This window comes from Morone saxatilis, unplaced genomic scaffold (genome assembly GCF_004916995.1).
Source record: "Morone saxatilis isolate NCDOM2014 unplaced genomic scaffold, NCSU_SB_2.0 Contig11, whole genome shotgun sequence".
NCBI classification, from domain to species: Eukaryota; Metazoa; Chordata; class Actinopteri; family Moronidae; genus Morone; species Morone saxatilis.
In genome coordinates this window covers 22939350-22955343 of record NW_023339663.1, presented here as the reverse complement: position 1 = coordinate 22955343, position 15994 = coordinate 22939350, and the positions used below count along the sequence as shown (strand labels likewise).

The 15994-nt window shown below is 42.4% G+C and overlaps 1 protein-coding gene across 5 annotated transcripts in view; it reads right to left on the bottom strand.

Moving 5' to 3' along the window:
• The window catches only part of chd9 (chromodomain helicase DNA binding protein 9), a 65325-nt gene that overhangs the window by 4209 nt on the left and 45122 nt on the right, over nt 1–15994 (bottom strand). For 4 of the 5 annotated variants that reach the window (XM_035682099.1, XM_035682100.1, XM_035682101.1 and 1 more), the window contains 19 exons: nt 14763–15018; nt 14036–14246; nt 11677–11872; nt 11217–11399; nt 9930–10115; nt 9652–9762; nt 9273–9472; nt 8852–9051; nt 8549–8708; nt 5504–5593; nt 4440–4543; nt 3928–4045; nt 3738–3795; nt 3596–3644; nt 3131–3377; nt 2829–3034; nt 1474–2349; nt 1069–1235; nt 529–759 (listed from right to left, as the gene is read on the bottom strand). In XM_035682099.1, the coding sequence (XP_035537992.1) occupies nt 529–759; nt 1069–1235; nt 1474–2349; nt 2829–3034; nt 3131–3377; nt 3596–3644; nt 3738–3795; nt 3928–4045; nt 4440–4543; nt 5504–5593; nt 8549–8708; nt 8852–9051; nt 9273–9472; nt 9652–9762; nt 9930–10115; nt 11217–11399; nt 11677–11872; nt 14036–14246; nt 14763–15018 (3849 nt within the window). The remainder of the gene's footprint in view (nt 1–528; nt 760–1068; nt 1236–1473; nt 2350–2828; nt 3035–3130; nt 3378–3595; nt 3645–3737; nt 3796–3927; nt 4046–4439; nt 4544–5503; nt 5594–8548; nt 8709–8851; nt 9052–9272; nt 9473–9651; nt 9763–9929; nt 10116–11216; nt 11400–11676; nt 11873–14035; nt 14247–14762; nt 15019–15994) is intronic. The other variant, XM_035682102.1, reaches the window with a different exon arrangement.

Sequence of the window (15994 nt, the reverse complement as noted above, 5' to 3'; positions counted from 1 at the left end):
GACTTTAAAGGTAACAAGCAGCAGGTATTTGTGGGTTCTAATTGTAAAAAACATACAATTTGGGAAAAGATCCTCCTCAAGAAGCAACACAAAAGCAAGAAATAAATGGATGCAAGTTTGAAGCCTGCCAAGTTAATCGCCACATTGCTTAGAAGCATATTAGAGAACACCCACAGCTGAGGTCTCCATTTCAATCAGATTATAAGCAAGACCCCTTCAGTGTAGAGAGGCTTCAAACTGAACCTTATTATATTCTCATGACTGAGTGATTTGTGCTCATGTAATCACAGCCTCAGAGCCCAATTCAAATTGAGTGTGTGGGAAAAGAGAGGAAGGCTGCTATTAAATTAATCTCTCCTCCTGCCAGGCAGTCAAAACCACTAATCATACCCAAAGGAAAAGAAGGAAGAGAACCAGAGAAACATGCTGAACACAGCAGCTAACACCATTCATGGCAGCAGAAGTGGTAGGGTCCTACGATTAGGGCGAAGCGGAGGGAGGAGGGGAAGAAGGGAGAAATCAACATACATCGTTGAGTTTTACTGAGAACTCCTTGTTTTCTGCAACATGCTTGGTCACCTTTGACCCCTGTGGCGAGGCAGAGGGGTCCTCACACAGGCTGTTGGCGTTGTCCAGCAGCTTGGTGGTGTAGAAGGAGGCCACTACCCCTCCAGGCTCGTAGACCCGACGTGTTCCAGGCCACTTGCCCTTTAGCACAGCCTGGCAAATGCTGTCCAGGCGGTTGATGATCACACGATCCTAAATAAACAACAGCACCGATGATCAGCACACTCAATATCTATCAGTTAAATTTCGCTTCTCTCTACAACTAAGCTTAAGATTCCATGTTGACTTCCATAATGAAAACTAATCAAGAGACAAATACTTGGTATATTTAGTGATCAAATATTCCCATTTTAGCTGAATAGTCAATTTGAGTACCTACTGGGACAATGCTATTGACCAGACTTATTTAGTGATGTTTAAAATGGCTTCAGACGCTTTGTAAGCCACTGCGGTGTTGTTACGTAACAGTGACTGGATTTGCACACATGTACAGTAGTTCACCTTTGGCCAGTAGGATGCAGCCAGCATGTATCCTCCTCCCTGGAAAGGATGTGAGGAGTTGGCGATGCCGTTCTCAGCCACATGGGTGTCTTGTGTTTCATCCTGTGTAGTGCTCAGAGACGCCACACTGTCCTCATCAAAGCCCTTTACACTTGTTGCTGCAGGCACTGAGAATGTGACAAAAGATAGAAACAGAGATAAAGATGTATCCAAAATATGTGTACACTGAAAAGGGTCAGGTGTGTTTTTATTGTCAATTATTATAATACACTTCCCAGCGCTACAGAAAAACAACAAATTCAGATGTTGCACTTCATTTAAACAATCTAGCTGGTGAGTAAGTCAGTTAAAATTGTGCTTTGAAAATATATTTAAAAAACATTAAATAATGTTAGGATTTCTCACCTTTCTTCTTGCCTTCCTCTCCCTCACTTTCGCTGTCATCAGAAGAAGATGAGGAGGTGGACGACGACGATGAAGAGCCAGAGGAGCAAGACGATGAAGAGGAGGAGGAGCTGGACCCGGAATGTGACGAGGAAGAAGAGGATGATGAAGAAGAGGAAGAGGAGCGCGATGAAGAACTTGAGGAAGAGCCATCCGAGTCAGACTCGGAGCCACGCCTAGGATCCCTGCGGCCCCTCTTGCTGGCCTTCTTGGGTTTCCTCTCAGAGGAGTTGGGTGTGAGAGGTTTGGTTCGTGCTGCCACCATCTGCCTTTCACTTTCCATCATCTCAGAAACAGGCTTCTCCTCCAGACCTGTGGGAGTAGCTGGTGCTCGAGAAGGGCTCCAATTCTCCCCCTGTTTCTCCCTGCCCTCCTCTCCCTCTGAGGCTGGTTCCACTTTAGGTACAACCCCACAGGGCTCTGTGTCTCTCTGGGCGGGTGGAGGCAGTGGAGAGCCTGTCAACACTGAGCTAGTGGCCTGGCACTGAGGGTGTAGAAGCGGGGTGGATGTGCGCGACTGCTGCTGTGCAGCTTTTGTTTGGCTGTAGTTGCGTTGGGCAGCCATGAAGCTGAGCTCAGGGTCTCTCAGGATGTGGTAATCTGTGCGGCTGACGCCGTGCTTGGCAGCACCAATTAGCAGGTCACGGTCATGGGTACCAGCTTCCCACCAGATGGGTAAATCAGAGCTCATCTGGCACAGCGGCAGGCGCTCATAGAGTAACGAATGGCGAAGGACTTGTTCTCTCACCTGGCGAAGTAACTCTACTCTGTACAGGGTACGAGACGCTCTCTCCTCTGTGATGGGCTGAATGTTAAGAGATGGGTCCACTGCAGAGTCTGGAACAAAGACGAAGAAGCAGGTGTAAGAGAGAGCGTGAGAGGAAAGGAAGGCTGCTATACAGGCACAACCCAAAGACCTGTTTGTGCCTGAAGTTTAAACATCACACTGTTTGTCTTTCCACAAATGATTAACCTTATCAGCCCCTCTGCCTCAATACTGCTGAGCCAACTTGTTTATTAAGGTGCTACTGACCTCTCTTCAGAATAAAACCATTCATAGCCAGAAATGAGTGCAGTACATAGAACCATACCTGAAGCAATGTTAATTACATCTTCTTGAGAAAGGTGTATGATATCAGGGCATGATACAGAGTGTAAAACATTGTGATATATCCTAATATGACCCATTTCACAGACCAGCTGAGTGTCCAGACAGCTTCACTTAAGATGTGTACAAATTAAGACAGACAGTTTGTCTGTGTGTGTGTGTGTGTGTGTGTGTGTTCATGTGTGAATAAAAAAAGTAGACTTCTGACCTCCCTCTTTGGGTGGCAGGCGACACACCCTTCGGCACATGGCAGTAAAAGCACAGAGGTATTTCTGCAGGCTCTCGTCGGTCTTCTTGTGTAGCCGAGCCATGGCCCTGAACTTGGTCCAGTCGAACCGCCCGAGGTTTGGGTCAAAAACGACACCAAAAGTGGAGACCACACGGTAGAAGTCAGCCTCTTCTCGCCTTGTCCATCTGAGGAAAGTGAAAAATGTACACTTTAGTAACAATCTTTGTTACAATAATATAAGGTATATTTTATTTCGCAACAAAACATTGATCTGCTCTGACCTTTGTTGGCGTTCAATCTTAGCTGCCATCTTGGGGTTGAGGGTGTCATTGAGTGTGGAGGGCAGCGGGCACAGTGGAGCAGACAGTATCATGGTCTGCTGGGATTGAGACTGAGTCTGGTGGATTTGGAGTATCTGCCGGCTCTTGGTGAAGCGCTGAGAGGCTGTAATCAGACGCCTCAGCCTGGCTGTCAGCACAGAGGGTGAGGGCCAGTAGATAGTTTGACCTCCTGTCACTGGAACAGCATCTGGATCAGAGTAATATACAGCATAAAGAAAATTAAAATTCCAAAAATCCATTCCTCCCCCCCCCCATTATTCTGGTTTTTTAATGCTGTGCATGTGTCTTTTTCATCTTAACTTCCAATTTCACAACCTTTCCAGATTTCTCCCGCCTGTGGGAGGCCTGTATTTAGAAATCATAGTAATGATAATCGGCTGCGGATTACAAGCATCTAATACTGACCTCCAGCGTTGTCAGTGACAACCAAGTCTCCAGGGGAAGAGGCGTCATCCTGCATGAGGAGGCAGTTTGTGTTTATAGCAGGACAAAACATAATATGCTTTATCAGAAGATCAACGTGCACCTTTGGTTCGTGTAGCCTTACCTCCATATCGTCCTTCAGCAGGGCTGGAGCAGGCTTGTACTCAGGATCATCCACATCCCTACACACACACACACACACACACACACACACACACACCAATTTAAACGGTATATCTTAACTTTAGCCAAGCACAGTAAAACAGAATGCCACATAATGGTTTGCAGGCTCAGGACTAGTGTGATGCACCCACCCATCCATAAAATCATTGCCTCTCTGTTCGGCAGCGATGGCCTTCTCATCTGGTCGTCCCACACGCTCTATGAAGCACAGTGTAGGGTCGGCACGAATAGTGTTGTACTTCTCATAACCTTAGAGTTCACAAGAGGGCAAGCAAATATCAAAGTTAGCAAAGGATAATGCATGGAAGATAGAGACCAGGCAATATACACAAGCTGGATGATTTCCCACAATCGCCTGGTCTCAATGGAAAGCACACAAACGTCAAAAGTATCAGTTAAAACAATGTTTTACTCATAAAAAATGATTTGTTTTAGAAGAACTGGGGCTGTTACTTGTAGCTTATTAATGTTTCATGTCAGGTACCAACTATTTCCTCTTCTGTAAAGTGACCAAACGCACTCTACAGTCTCTACTGTACTGAAAGTAAGTAGCTAAGTTTAATTTCAACTCTAGAGCACACTCTTCACATTTGGATTACCTTATTAAATAAAACAAGTCATAGAAACAACTCAGGTTTCTTACCGTGCTTAAAGACACCCAGCAGCAGACACTTGTCAGAGATAGCATCCCACCACAAGGCTGGCAGCTCAGAATGGTCAGGGTCTGGCACCCAGATCTTTATCTCACTATAAAAAGGAGAAAGCAGAGGTATAGACAGATATTATGTGGGGGAATCTTCATTTATTTACTTAATTTACTGACAGCCGACACTCTGACCGCAGTTTGGGTGTAGACACAGTTCCTCTATTGCAATGAGGCGCGAGAGGCAAGTGGATCTATGCAAATGAGCTGTGGCCAGACGCCCCGGATCTCAGAACCCAGAACTCTGCAGGTTCCTTTTCTTTTATTCTAGACATGAAAATATTGTAGACCTGCAGATCAAGTAACATCTTGTTTTTTTTTAATATATTGTACATTATATGATAATTTAACACAGAAGCCTCCTTTTTTTTTAAATCTGTTCCCATTTGCTGTATTAATTTGTTGGAAACACTCTCCCCATGAAGGGCTTTTATTGTGAAATAACAAAATGAGAATTGTTAAACAATAAAAGCCTCCCTTAACTTTCGATAGTGATTTCCTTGTAAACAGTGCTTCTGAACAACAATTTTCAACAGCGCTGTATGATAGAAAACAGGAGGAAAAAATGCCCATCTTTCACCAGCAGGTGGAGCTCCACAACCTTCTAATTAATTTGGCTGATCAGTTCTTCTTTCCCTCAACAGGTTGATACCATATGCTACTGACCACGCTCGCCACTCAAGTAGAAAAATGTATGAGGCAGCTATTTCACCTTGATATGGAAAATGTGCAGTTGCCAATAATGTTGTATTAAAGCTGCTAAATCCATCTGAACCTCTGTGTATCTCATGAATCCAGCTATTCTATTATCTGAGCGGGTCATAAATTGTACTACACTACTGTTAAGAACCAGCTACTGTGTCATGGCAAATGTATTATATTTGTTGAATAAAGTGATTGCGTTTCAAGAAAGTGAAGGAGTAGAAAAAAATCGTACAATTATAAAGCATAGGACAGTGTATGTAAGGTAAGGTAGCGTCTGAGTAGGTCAAAGTTGAGCTCACCTGGATTCCACGCCGTCTAGCACCTTCTGGGCCTGGCTTCCTATGACCTCTTGTTTCAGGTAGTAGAGCATTCTGACCCTGAGCAGCACCCTGCACAGAGAAAACCCACTGGTCACAACAAAGCCCTGACCACGTACAAACGCTGAGTGAGCAGAACCAACACACACATACACACACGCACCAACCTGTTGAATACAATGCAAATGAGGGAAATGTTTGACAATTCAGTTGTACCCCTTAAAGTTCACCACCGTACACCCTAGGAACAGCATACGCTCCAATTCATTTATGTATAATACATGCGCCTAAAGTCTAGGGTTTTTATGTGTGTTCAAATAAAAATCATTAGCTGTACAAGCAAAGCACAGAGTCAGGCAGACATACTGCATGACTCACCATGATAGACCAGTATACAAACTAAGCCTAATCAATTAACTTGGTGAATGTTTGTTACACTGAAGTCAACGTTTCTGTATAGACCTCGCAGAGAGCTGCGAGCAGCTCCACAGCTACAGCTCTGAGGCCTGAACCAACAGCCGACAGTCTCTCTCCAGTCGTCATGTGGTCGTGCTCTGGCAGTAGATGAAGGCTGGGAAGCCAAGGCTGACAAGGTAGAGAGAGGCTGACTCACAGGGGAGACATTAGCTCTGTGATGCATGATCACACATCACAGCCAGCAGGCTTTGAGCGACAGTGAAGTGGTGGGAACTGTGGTGCCAGGCTGTAACGTCTGGTATGCCTTGAGATTTTGCTTTATGTAGAAAGCTGTTCTGTGTAATCATTTTGTCTGAACACAAAATGATTTTAAAATTCCATCATCTAACGTCTGTTGCTGGAAAAATGCGGTATGGAGGGTTTTAAGGATTTCTGGCATGACAGGAAAATTATCTATGGAGGATTGTTATGGATATTATTATACAATTACTATTTACAGAAGTGGAAGAATAGGTCAAATCTCAGAATCTTAAATGAGCAGGGAAAATATAGGAAACATTTTCAGATACAATTACATTATAGCTTTTTAAAAACCAGATAAATGCGAATTAGACAATACATATTTTCCTGTAAATATTTAAGCACAATTGTCTTGCACCTGTTGGCAGACAACTGATGTCTCCACACTGTCAACTTATGTATGAAGGTTTCATACATAAGAATAAGAACCAGGGAACTGCATATACAGAGCCACAGGTTACATGGAGAGGTTCTTTTTCAGACAGTTTTAGAACAGATTATCACCAATACTTTTATGTTAATCCATCACTTCATGTAGACATGTGGCCTCTTCTCCTGCCAAAGCTCCTCTACACTGCTGCTCTGAAAAATAGCATACCAGGCATTCCATCTTTCTTATGCTGTAATTCAGCTAAATATTGTTATAAATGAGCCCAAAATCCTTCCCTGATTCTCTGACAGGAAGAGGAAAAACTGCAGGGCTGTCTGTCTGTCAGAGTGATGGATGTCTGTGGTGACCAGTCTGGACTTGTAACTCTGGTAAATCAAAGCCTCGAACTTCCTCCCTCTCCCTCCTCCACCCTCCGTCCTCCTGTGTGACTGGACCCGCCCAGGAGCAGCTGCTGCTTCCTCTGCCTGTCAGCACAACCCTTCATCACTCTCCTTCCAAGCTTTTGTTAGTTCGTGTGTGTATGTGTGATGTGGTTCACTCAGAGAGGCTGCAGAGGATCTCAGCACAGTCATACACTCTTTCAGAAGCAACTAAGTCAAGTATGCATGACACAAGCAAAGGCATGCAAAGAATTCCTCACGGTCTGCTCACAGAAAACAATCCATCAAAAACCAGTGTAACAGGGAGATAAAGAGTCACAGATGTAATTCTTATTCAAAACACACAAACAACATGAAATTCTGATGTGCTTTCTCAAAACTGTATCCTACATGCCAAAGAAGATTTAGTGATCACCGCTCCATCTACTACATACTACAGTATGCAATGAAAAGGCATAGTGCTTGAGGAACAAGAAATTCACAACACGGTGATCAGATTTCCTGACCTGTTGGTTTTTCAGACTTTTCTAGACTTTTGTAAACTGTCATTTCCCACTACTTCCTATAGATTCCATTTCTGTTTAGGAGCTCTGTCCTACATTTACGGTCCTGTTAAGGAAGCCAGTGAACGCACCCACCCCCCCCCAACAGCAGTCACATTCCAGGTCCTCATAGTGAAAATGCAAGAGTCAGCAAACCCTGCTGACTGCGTGTCCCCATTTGCCCGGCGTGTCACACACCAGACAATCCCTGGATTCAGCACAACTGGACCAGGAAACAATGGAGAACTTTCTATGGAAGCTTCAGCGCTCTGTGTCCAAAGCCCTATGCACACAAGCCCCCCTTTTTAAAAGAAGCAGCCATCTATTTGGCTTTATATCTCAGCGGCCCATGTTTTAATAATGGCCATCTTTTTCCCTCTGCCTGTAAATAAGAGAGATCTATAACGGCCATTAGCTGGGCTGAAGTCTCATTAAGGATCATATCAGTCAGCTGGTCTCGATGTGATACACGTCCGTTAATGAATCAGTTGACTGTCGGCTTCAATAGATGTTTTAATGCCTCCTAATTACCGTGGTTAGCAGGTGGCACAGACAAAATTTCAGCCACAAGAAAACTGTATTTTTATACACTTTAATTCAATGCTTCATTCTATTAAAAATAAACTGATGCAATCTGTGCTAGAGAGAATAATGACCACCTGCCAGTTGCTGTAATAGCACAAAAGGTTTAAACACAAACACTTAATCCACAAAAGATAAAACAACCCAACCATAGACTATTAGTCACCATGTGCACTGAATGCAAGTTAAAATGAAAAATACCAGAAATTAAATCATCTAATATTACTATTTTAGATAGTCAAGAACATTTTCCTTTAAATTATGATTACTACTACTACTACATTCTTATAAACAGCTGACATTAGAAATCGCTGGTTTCTTATAGTGTGCTATTCTTGATACTCGACGTAAACTGAACACTGAAGTTTCATCTACATGGGTGTCAGCTATGTAAGTGGGATAAGGAAACACCTACTTGTTGCAGTGGTGTTTGAGGTGTTTCTTGTAGCCGTCGTCCTGAAGCATGTGCTCAGGGTTGTGTTTCCTGAGCCACTCAGCTTTGTGGATGTCAAAAGAGCTGGACTGGGTCTTCATCTTCTTACCTTTTCGGCCCCGAGGGACTGGGGCGGACAAACCTGGTGGAACAAGAGGAGATTGAGAGTTATAGGTGCAGTAAAGGAAAATGCTCATTTTCTAAATCTCACTTCTAACCTCTCGACGGGCCTCTATCTGTAGTAATAAGGCCAGTTAAATGTAGGCTGGAAGTCCTGAGACTCACCCAGGTGATTCTGCAGCTCCTTGGTGCGTCCGTCCTCACTAGGGGCGATCAGGTCCCACATGAAGCTTTTGATTTTGTCATCTCCACGGTAATGGACCAGGCAGTAAGATAGCAGGGCTCTGCAGATGGATTCCACATCCCACTCCGTCAGCTGCTTCTTAAAACGCCCATGGTTGAGAATATCCTTCCAACGGCCCCACCTGGACAACAAAAGGGACAAATTTAAGTAAAGAAAGATCAGACAATTACAGTGATGACAGCCTTTGTCCATTTGGAATTAGTTACTGTATATAACTAACTGTGATAGATTAAGATAGATAAGTTTCTGTTCAAAAACACGAGTTTAGTCCTATCTATGGAAAAGATCCTATTTATGGACAGTTGCTATGGTTTAACGGATTAACTATTTGAATTATCTCACCCATAAACAAGCAGGTTCTTTTCTACTCTAAAGCATTCTGTGCGTCCGTAGCTGTTGAGGCGGTCGTGGTTTCGCCTGAGCTTAGGTTTGGTCTCATCATTCTCGCTTTCGCCCTCCGAAAGCTCTGCCAACTCATCCTTGGTGGCACTAAATGGCCTTGTTTGCTTTCTGACACGAGGAGTGTCGATCACCAAGCTGTTCTGTAGAGAAGGAATGGATGGAAACAAAATTTCAGCAAAGGTTGAAAACATAAAGGATAAATAAGGAGTAAGGAGGGTGGCAACCGTACTGGATGTCTAGGCATTATATATTTGTGAGATCCAACACATTTTTGTGAGCGTGTGTGTGTATATTGTATCATACGTGGAGCAGTACATACTCTTCCGTTGACCATATCCATATCAATGTCAGCCTTTTTGGCCCATTTGTCCCAGAAGTTGGGGTCATCCAGAGAGATGTCTGTGCGGTTTCCGGATGCCACAAAACTAGCCTGAAAGAAGACATCGTAATCGGATTAAACCATAATCATATTTGCCATTCATCATGAGCTGCTCTTGGCCCAAAGTCAAAAACAGCCAGTGACCGAAAAATGTAGCAGTGATAGTTTCCATTTACATCACTTGTGTGAGAGAAGTTGTATTTATCCATTTCATTTACCTTAGCAAAGGTGGATCCTCGTCCCTCAGATTCAATGGTGATGGTCTTTGTCCTGCGCTGGAGGATCTGGTCGATGTCCTCCTCACAGAATTTGGCCCCTTCATCTTCCTCATCCATGATGGCCCCATATGCACCGCGTCGCAACAAATCCTCAATCTCCTTCTTAGACAGCTGCTGCTGCACAGCCTGGGAGGAGAAAGGGACACAGATGTTAAGGATCAAGAAACAATATACAACAAGAATAAATTTTAGAATAGATTATGAAATGGACTTGAGGTACAAATATTACATAATGCACAACACAAACATAACCTTAAAAGTTTCTAAAAGAAAAGAAAAGAAAAGAAAAGAAAAGAAAACACACACATACACACAAGTTGGATTAATAAAATCACAACATCAGCACCCCTGTATCTAACCCCAGCAGCTGTTTATCATGCAAATATGTTGTCAGACCAGATGTGGAAACCTGCTAATACCTCAACCTCCTTATACTTCATATAATTCTCAGAGGACACCAACCGCAGATATCATCCACCTACACACTTCACATGCTGTTGACACACTCCTTCACAAAGAGATTAGACTCTAATAGGATCGGTTACACTTCAAGTGGAAATTGTAAGAGTGAGCTCCAAGTTTTCGGGTTTGTGAACAGTTCTTTTTCTTTGCTTGGCATCTTCTTGTTGTTTGCCATCTGTTACAGTTTTCCTCTGATGCCATTGAGGACTGGTTATTATTGGAAACTTTTATCATTGTTGGAAAGACAATTGGACAAAATCTTTTGTATTTTATTTTTAAAACTTCACTCACATGATGACAGGGAAGAACATTTTAGTTATTAAGTGTAAGAAACAGGTTCATTTGCTTGTCTGATTCTCAGTAATTGTGTCATGACTGTTAACTGAGTACGTTCCTTAAACTAGAGTCAACTTTCACGTCTAGCTGGATTATAAGATTTTAGTGTACTTAATGTGGTGGTGCGTGTATAATTACTAAACAAACATAAATATGTTTAATGTGAAATGTGTACACACTAATAATACTTGTGCCACACCAGGTTTTTGATGTGTCCTGCTCATTTGTATCCCGATCTGATGATGAGATAGTTGAACTGAATGATTTTATGTCGAGCCAAGGTTAGCTTGTGAAATGGATGGTATTCATCACAAGCACTGTCTGAAAACAAACACCCCTTTTTGAAAATTAACTGAACATAATTTACATGACAACATTATTTAATTCCCAATTTCTATTCCAGACCATTTGGACAATTCTCAAACTCACCCCTCCCCCGGCGCCTCCTCCCAGGCTGTTATCTCGACCACTCATGCTCTGCAACACTGCTTTGTCCAGGCCCAGCTTGAGGCTGGCGCGATCAAACATTTCTCGCTCATACGAGTTCCTGGTGATCAGACGATACACCTTCACTGCCTTGTTCTGACCGATCCGATGGCAGCGAGCCTGGGCCTGTGAAGGGCAGAGAAAAAAAGGGACTAAGTGCACTACATGTAGAAATAGGAGTCTTTGTGTTCATATCTTTATTTGAGGATAACTAATCATTGAGTGAAATTTGCACATGTTCTTGATTGGAAACAGTATAAAGCACTTAAAGCAGGTGTTAACATGAGCAGCTGTCACACAAGAGATAGCTATGAGAGTGTCAAAACTATTTAATGCCTAAACATTAATGGTACAAATCTACAGTATTATGTTGCATCTGTTCTGTCAGTCTGTGTATTCGTACCTGCAGGTCGTTCTGTGGGTTCCAGTCAGAGTCAAAGATGATGCAGGTGTCTGCTGCTGTGAGGTTGATTCCCAGGCCACCAGCTCTCGTACACAGAAGGAAAACGAAGCGTTCTGACTCGGGCTTACTGAATCGGTCGATAGCTGCCTGCCGCAGGTTCCCACGAACACGTCCATCTATCCTCTCATACAAGTACCTGCAACACAAAAAAAATTAAGCATGATGAATGTATATCACAATAACTAATTGAATACATGGACTTCTGTAAGATGTTTACCCTGAGCTTTAGGTAAAAGTTTAATTTAAACACTAAACATCAATCTTTTGGTCATGTTTGTGTTTAAGGAGATTTAGTGAATTAAGCTTTTAATAAGTTATTTTAACCTGTCATAACTCACCTACAATACTCATAAACTGGTCATTTAAACTCAGCCAAAACGCTACTTTTATTTTGCTTCCCTTGTACATCAGGGAACAGTATCCTCAAAGATAAAACTGTTTCTACAAGGAGTGGTTATGCTCTTTAATCCTCGTGTCCATTCTCATCCCCTCCCACAATCCGACCCCCTGCCCTCCCCAGGGTAATCCACTTCCAGTCAGTAGAAGAGCACAGAAACTCTCGCTTGTCTAATGTGGTGGAGCCCTGAGGGCTTCCTATAACCTGCTGCTGAACCCTGTCTGAGGTCTGTGCTGCACAGCATCTCACATGTTTACAATAGTTCAGGGTTTGCTGCAGCTTTGCCTGTGAAGGCCAGGAAGAGAGACAGAGAAGGAGAGGAGACCAGAGAGAGAAAGAGACAGAGACAGAGATCAGGAGAGACGGACCGGAGAGGAGCGAGGAGGACGGACGAGAGAGACGAGAGCGGCGGAGAGAGGCGGCCGGGCCGGCGAGGAGCAGGATGGAGAGAGAGGCAGGCAGGCAGAAACAGAGACATGAGAGCAACAATAGGATGTAGACCTAGGAGAAAAAGACCTAAAAGGATTGAGAGCTTGGAGACTTGAGAATAAAAATAAAGGCAAAGATGAGAACCAGAAACCCAAACTCTTATCTGTAATTATTAAATTCTTAAATGCCATTAAATTATAAACCTAATGGCTATTCAAAAAAATTTCCCCATGAGCATCCTGGTAATGTTCCTAACCACTTACTCAATTCCAGCTTTTTATGGTACTCAAGACACTGCTGACAGATAGAACAAGACACGCACAGAGGGAAGCAAGTTGAGAGCTTACATTTTGATTCTCAACGCAATATTGTACTTTGGCAGAGCCTTAGATTGTCTACAGTAAATTCATTGACATAATACAATCATCTTTATCAGCTGCTCCTGTGCTCTATTCATTCACTCATTATGGGTCTAAAAATAAACAACAGGAAAAAATGAACAAATAAATAAATACTTAAAATCCTGTGACTTCATTTTTGGAGAGTGAAATTGCTCTATTTATTACCCCCGAACTTTAAAACAGAAACCACATGGCTTAGTTGAGATTTTATAGACTTAGAAGGCTGACGGAAAGATTAAAATAGCATGTTTATCTTTTGTAAAAAGATCTGACAGGATTTTCATTTTGGCAAAATGGCGTGATTTTGTGAGATCTGTTTGGCCATACAATTGTAGCGAAAGAAGAGAAAAGATTATACTACTTCCAATGTACTCAAAGGAGTAACTGCTGAAGACAATTTCCTCCAACAATCCAAAGATATGCAGGTATGTCTGCGAGTATTAATGTGTCTCCCTACCTAATGCTATTGGTGCCTGGTAATGCTGCTGCCAACTACCCTCACTGACAACTGGCTGCCATGTACTGGATACACCACTGCAGAAATAGAGACATACTCCCCTGAACCATCATTTTTTTTTCCTTTCTCTTACAACATGGGAAGCAGCTACTGAGTGTTCCCAGTATACTGTACAACTAAAGCCTGCATGCCATGTGCACAAGATTTGTTACTTCCTTCAACCACATAAAATCTAATAAAGCCAGAGAATAAGAGTGACTTTACATTTTTGAGCAGCGGCCCTAAGTTAAGAATGAAAAAAGAAAAAACCTTTATAGCAAGTATTACACAAATTAGTTTTTCCTTTCTACAAGAACTATGACAGAGGACATAGCAGAAATTCCACCCATTTAGTAGACAGTGTAACTACACATTACCCTGGATTTAATATGTATGGTGTTTAATGTGATGTATGCTGATGCTGACTTCATACAAAAGACTTTTCTTTACTGCAATGCTTGACATTTTTTGAGATACATGACATCTTCAAGAGAGTATGATCATAAAAACTCCCTTTTCAGACTAGGAATTCTTAAGTCTGGGCTATAAATGTGACATATAATCTGCCACCCTTACCTTCTCTGAATGAGGTAGTCTTCCAAGATGTCCAGGCAGCGCACCATTTGGGAGAAGATGAGCACCTTGTGCCCTCCGGCCTTCATCTTAGGCAGCAGCTTGTCAATAAGGACCAGCTTCCCGGCAGACTGTACCATAGCCTGTAGGTGAAAGTCGATGGCAGTGGGGCTATACACCTCCCTGAAGTCCTCTAGGATCTTCTCTTCTGCCCCTGACATATCAAAGACATGGACACATCAGCAACACTGTGTCTTGTATGCTCATGTTTACTTTCCACAAGATTGTTTTTACTTAATGTCCATTCATGAAGATCAGGGCTTTCTCCTTTTTTGACAATACAAGTGCATGAGGAAATTTCCCCCAAAAATTGGACCCTGAAGATTTGCAACTACTGTGACACTGGGGTTTAACTGAAAAAGGAACATAAACAAAACACTAGACAGATTAAGTGCATATGCATTATCTACTAAATCTGTTGAGATTCCCATGGCTTCCTTAAGCCAACACTACCAGTATGCAGAGCTTCTTGTAACAATCACTTGAGGTATCAAATTATAGTGAGTGCCTAAGTCTTTGAAAATGAGCACACAACACCTCCTGAAGGCTAAACAGGAAATTGTGGAATTGCAGACCTTCTGATGCTTTGCCAGCCAAGATCACAACAATAGATTTTAACTATATTTAAGTAAATTAACCTATATTTAAGCTTAAACATATACTATCCTACCTTTGATGAGGTAGGGGTGGTTGCAGCACTTTCTCAGCTCCATCATGGTGTTGACCAGGTTGGGCATATTTGCCTGGCCAGCTCCTTTAGCCAAGAAAGAGAAGTTCTTCTCTAGGATGGCACGGTAGTATTTCTTTTGAATGTTGGTGAGCTCAACCTCGATGATGGTTTCCTCTTTTGGAGCCAACTTCTTCTCCACGTCCTCCTTCAACCGACGCAGCATCATTGGTTTCAGTATACCCTGAAGCTTCTGTACCTGTGATGCCCAAACATGAAAAGAGAGTCATCACATCACGGTAACAGCTGTAGAATATTGTATACTGCAAAAGTACCCATGGTGTGTTTGTTTTTTAGTGATTAAAACGGAAAGAGCAGTGTCATACAGTGAGTGCTCCAGTGAGTTTTCCATTCCCAAGTTGAAAATTGTTTTGTTTTCAGTCAGTACATACATTTCAGTCATGTGGAAATGCGTGTTTCATGACTGTAATGGATGACGCAGATTCAAAGAACTATTAATAATATGTAAATAATGACTTTGCAAATGATAGCTAGCGTCAAGCTTTTTTTTGCATTTGATGCAAAACCACAAATCATGCGTTTGTGTCAACAGCATCACAGTTTAGTCACTACTTAATCTCCTGGAGTGGGCCAGCTTTCCCCAACCAGTGTTCAGGCCTTCATCTAACATCAGTTGCTATGTGTTGAAAAAGTACCTCTTAACAGCACTAGCAACTTTTACTCTGGAAAGGATTTCACATTCCTACTGGCACAAGTAGCTTCTAGATTTAGTACCACGTGTTGAGTTCTAGCTGTTCCAAATATTTTAACCTTAAGCATGAGTACCCCACTTCAAACATGTTTCAATGTTCTTTCATTGAGCATGGGTTTAGTGGTTATATTTTAAAATGAAATGCCAAACAGCAATATCTAGAAGCAAAAGGTAAAAGGCCTTATTCTTGTGAGCCATTTTGTCAGTGCATAGTCCAACAATGAGTAGCATAATACCCCATTATCTGTTATCATTAACCACCATATGCTGTGTGTGTGTGTGTGTGTGTGTGTGTGTGTTGTACAAAATGTCACTGTGGCCTAGTTAGAAAAAGCCCCACTACAAGGGTTCCATCTGTACCAATTGGATCTTATATGTGAGCGATATAACAACGATGTTATGGAGCTGTCAGAAACAATAATTTGACTGCCCTTTAATTTAATTCAACACTAAACATGAGGTT